The sequence below is a fragment of the Anneissia japonica genome, unplaced genomic scaffold (genome assembly GCF_011630105.1).
Source record: "Anneissia japonica isolate Jap-2015-1 unplaced genomic scaffold, ASM1163010v1 scaffold731_len135611_cov127, whole genome shotgun sequence".
NCBI lineage: Eukaryota > Metazoa > Echinodermata > Crinoidea > Comatulida > Comatulidae > Anneissia > Anneissia japonica.
In genome coordinates this window covers 58,284-62,564 of record NW_022718818.1, presented here as the reverse complement: position 1 = coordinate 62,564, position 4,281 = coordinate 58,284, and the positions used below count along the sequence as shown (strand labels likewise).

Below are 4,281 nucleotides of genomic sequence, written 5' to 3'. Positions count from 1 at the left end.
ACACATCTAGATGTGTATAAGAGACAGGTATAGTGCTCAATGCGAATGCAGAGCGCAATAATAATAATAATAATAATAATAATAAAAGGGTGTGTCAAAGCGTGAATTTACTCTACAGCTGTTTCATGCAGTAGCAATCTTCAGGAGTGAGTGGATAGGAAGATAATGGATGTATATGCTAATTGCTTCGGAGAGCTAAATGTGTGCTTATGATTTGTAAATATGGTTTTGAATCTGTTGTTTTTGAGTCCGATGTACTCTTTGACCTCATCATTTGTTGTTACAATGGCTTTGTAGATAATTTAAGATGCGAGGCAGTTTCCATTCATCTTTCTTTCGGCAGGTGTATGTATTAGATGGTTCTTGTGGTTTGGTGCGAAGAATTCTGCTGTTGTGGGACTGAATGATGTTTCCTATGTTTCTAGAACAGCTATAGCTAACTTTGACATTATTTTTGTTGAATAGCTTGTGAAGGGTACTGCCTACAAGAAAGTGTTTTTTAACCAAGTTCAGAAAGGATCTGCCGATGTCGGTTTTCAAGCTTTGTTGAATGGAGACAGCATCTCTGAGATCAACAGCATAGCTAAAACCATTTCATCCAGCCTAAACATAGACGATCGTGTTCAAACGATCGCAGAAAAAGAATCCTTCATCAAATTAAAGGACAATAAAGAAAACTTTTAAAACAAACCAAGCTGCAGACTAATCAATCCATCGAAACCAGAAATCGGTCGCATAAGCAAAACCATCCATCGTAATCTGATCACCAAAACCAAACTACATCAGTGGAAAAACACCTCGGCAGTGATCAATTGGTTTAAAAGCATACAACAAAAATCCAACAGCACATTCATTGCATTCGACATCGTGGAATTTTACCTTTCGATTACAAAAAAACCTGTTAATCAATTCAATCAAACACGCACAGAAGTCTACGAGCATTACAGAAGAAGAAATAAACATAATCATGCAAGCACTTAATTCCATCCTATTTGACAGCGATTCGATATGGAAAAAGAAAAGCTCCAACAACATGTTCGACGTCACCATGGGCAGCTTCGACGGGGCAGAAGTATGTGAGCTTGTCGGCTCTTTCATTCTGTCATCACTTGCAAAAAAGCTTGGCAAAAACAACATCGGCTTATACCGGGACGACGGCCTCGCAATCATGAAGAGCACGTCACCAAGTCTGTGTGAGAAGATGAAAAAGGAAATAACATCCATCTTTCACTCCTTTGATCTTCGCATCACAATACATGCAAACATCAAAATCACTAACTTCCTCGATGTTACACTGGACCTACAACACGATACATACCAACCGTTTACCAAGGCGAATAACCAGTTATTGGACGTCGACTCGCGCTCTAACCATCCCCAACCATTTTAAAACAAATACCTACGTCAATTAATCAACGAATCCCTAACATCTCTGATCCCAAGACTACATTTCTCAAGGCTGCTCCCGACTACGAAAATCATTAAAGAAGAGCGGCTTCCAGCACAAAATGAGTTTTAAACCATCACCTGGAAACAACAAGCCTCAAAGAAAACGAAAAATCATCTGGTACAACCCTCCATTCAACAAACCTGCTTTAGAAACATAGGAAACATCATTCAGTTCCACAACAGAAGAATTCTTCGCACCAAAATCATGGAAAGACGATAAAACCGTAGTAGTAACGACGGTTTTATTGTTTTTCCATGAATATGACATTATTTGATTCAATTGATTTGTTAAAATGAGTTGTTATCGCGTACACGATAATTCGTTATAGAATCGTCCCAGTGTAAAAACTTCTCTTATTTCTTTTATTTTCTATATGAACAATTTAATACTTTTTAGCTTGTTATCGTTATCGCTGCAAATATAAACAGGCATTTATTATCATCATCATTGTCATTGGCATTATCACTACTCAATTTGTAATTTAAATCTAATTGGTATATTATTTTAATTTACCTGCTGAGCATCCAAGAACCTCAAATCTTAAACTAATCCAGTTATGCCAGTTAGTTGGATGAATACGGACGAATTTGGCGTAGACAGGGTCAGGGAATATGTTTGTCACGGTAGTGTCTTCATCGGAATTTCCAACAAACCTCTATAAAGACCACATAATCTTAAAATTAACATTGCGTTCTCAGCACATTATTCGAGTATAACCAGAGGTGTAACTACCTGTGGTTCAGCATACAAGATACAAGAAACTTTATTTGTCTTTAAATATAAAGAAATTTTGGAATATACGGTATTTCATAAAACATGTATTAAGACAACTTGTAAAAAAAAAACCAGAATGAACAAAATATAAAACATTATATACTGTACAAAAGAAAACAAAAAACAAATATAAATTTCACATTTTTTTTTTTTTTTTTGTTAAATTTAAAATTTTAATTTTTCGTATATTATTCGTATATAACGTACAGGTGATTACTCTCAATAAAAAAGAAAAAAATAATAATATATGTAAATATATTGGGAAAAATTGTAATGACACTTACAGTAACTTGACAATCTGAATTCCTGATTGGTTGAAACAGGTTACCATCGACACTGTAAAAAATCTCATAAGACGTCACCCATTGTAAGCAGCATTTGTTTCGGCCTTGTGTGATTACTCCGCGTACCATATGCAGTTTGCCGAGGTCAACTTGAATCCACTGGTATTGATCTATGGTTTTTGAACACCATGCTCCTACTCCCAAACTATCTGCTTCAGTGTTCAGTCGTCCTCTATGTGCCCCGTTCCGTAAAGTCCATTCACTGGATGCGGACAGTTGTTCCGCGGGAATAGTCCCATCTTCAATACCAAGAGGATCGGTACACAACTCTGAGATAGAATATTACAATTACAGTTATGACACAATTGGTGACAAGTTTCGATATTTTTTTCTAAATTTTATACAGTATAAATTGAAAACAAAGTGAAAGAAAATCTTATAAGCTACTATATTGTGTAGTTTTAATTTTATACAAACTGTATTATTATGATTCTTCACATGTTTTCAGTTAACTGCTGCTCCGCATATTAATCTGAATCTTCATTTTATAAGATTGATTTTTAGTTTCCAAGTTTATACAGGCCTTATAGTTTCTGTGAGAACATTCCATTTTGGACGTTGACGAACTTTGTTCCATTAATACTGTTGTTTATAATTTAAAAGTGAATCAAAGTCTTTGTATATTTTATTTGATTATGATTATGAAAAATTAATAAATGTTGGGCTACTCTATACAATGAAATATTGAAAACCACACCATTATTTTTTGCTTTATGTTTTTAAATACGGTTTGTTAAAGCAAATAAACGCTACGCGTATCTGTGGATAAATAGTTGATTTTTTTTCGGGTTTTTGCCTCCAAAAATTCTTATAGTAATTCAATAAATTTATATATGCTACAAAAATGTTTGTAATTTATATTACATACAAGACTATGCTAATCATAAGTACACTAGGTGTTCAGCAGTCACGAGTGCTTTTCAACGCAAACTCTTGCTTTTTGCCGTATTACGTATCTGTGCTTTTTGCCGTATTATTTTCCAAGGGCTCTAACACCGCATATAATCAATCATTTAATTTATATAAATTATACGACGACTCGACATTTTATTGGCTTTCGAAATATCTAAAAATTAGTTTGATTTGACTGGCTCGTCAATTTTTGTTGAACTGTTCAATGCCGATGGAATCTTTGGGAGTCCTATAGTTTCAACAGGACTCGAGCCATTGTTTCGCTAGTGTTCTGTCCGAATAATTGTAATATCAGTCCTGATGGTTTACAAAGTAGAAATATTTATCTTATAACTTCAAATTGTTTTCAACAACTTCACCGAGATTCTTTCTATATTGAATTTTTCTAAACTTCTTTCTGAAGCTTATTTTCTTGTATAAAATAATTTCATTTTACGTTGACGTTTTTCCAATATACAAAATTCTTCTACCAATATACCGTTGAAGTTGATTAATTTATATTGCATCACACCAACAGTTTTCAAAAAACAAACGGGAATTATTTACAATACTACTCATAAACTCTTCTGAACTGTTACAAGAACCTAAATCCGGCAAAACACAATTTATTTTTTGAAATAATGAGTGAACCTTAGAAGGCCAATTTTTAACATTTCGATTACAAAGTAAATTAGACCATTTGCAAATTTGAAGAGGGATTCTGCAATCATTTAAGTTATTTAGGTATATAATAAATTTGTGTCCGCTGATTAATATCAGATAAGAAAGTATAATACATACTCCAAGTATTGAAATGCACGC

The 4,281-nt window shown here is 33.8% G+C and overlaps 1 protein-coding gene across 1 annotated transcript in view; it reads right to left on the bottom strand.

Annotated features, from left to right (window-relative positions):
- Positions 1-1,453: 1,453 nt before the first annotated feature.
- The window catches only part of LOC117110632 (lactadherin-like), a 27,749-nt gene continuing 24,921 nt past the window's right edge, over positions 1,454-4,281 (bottom strand). The window contains exons 6-8 of the mRNA XM_033253399.1: positions 2,509-2,835; positions 1,964-2,105; positions 1,454-1,527 (exon numbers count right to left, since the gene is read on the bottom strand). Coding sequence (XP_033109290.1) covers positions 1,454-1,527; positions 1,964-2,105; positions 2,509-2,835 — 543 coding nt within the window. The remainder of the gene's footprint in view (positions 1,528-1,963; positions 2,106-2,508; positions 2,836-4,281) is intronic.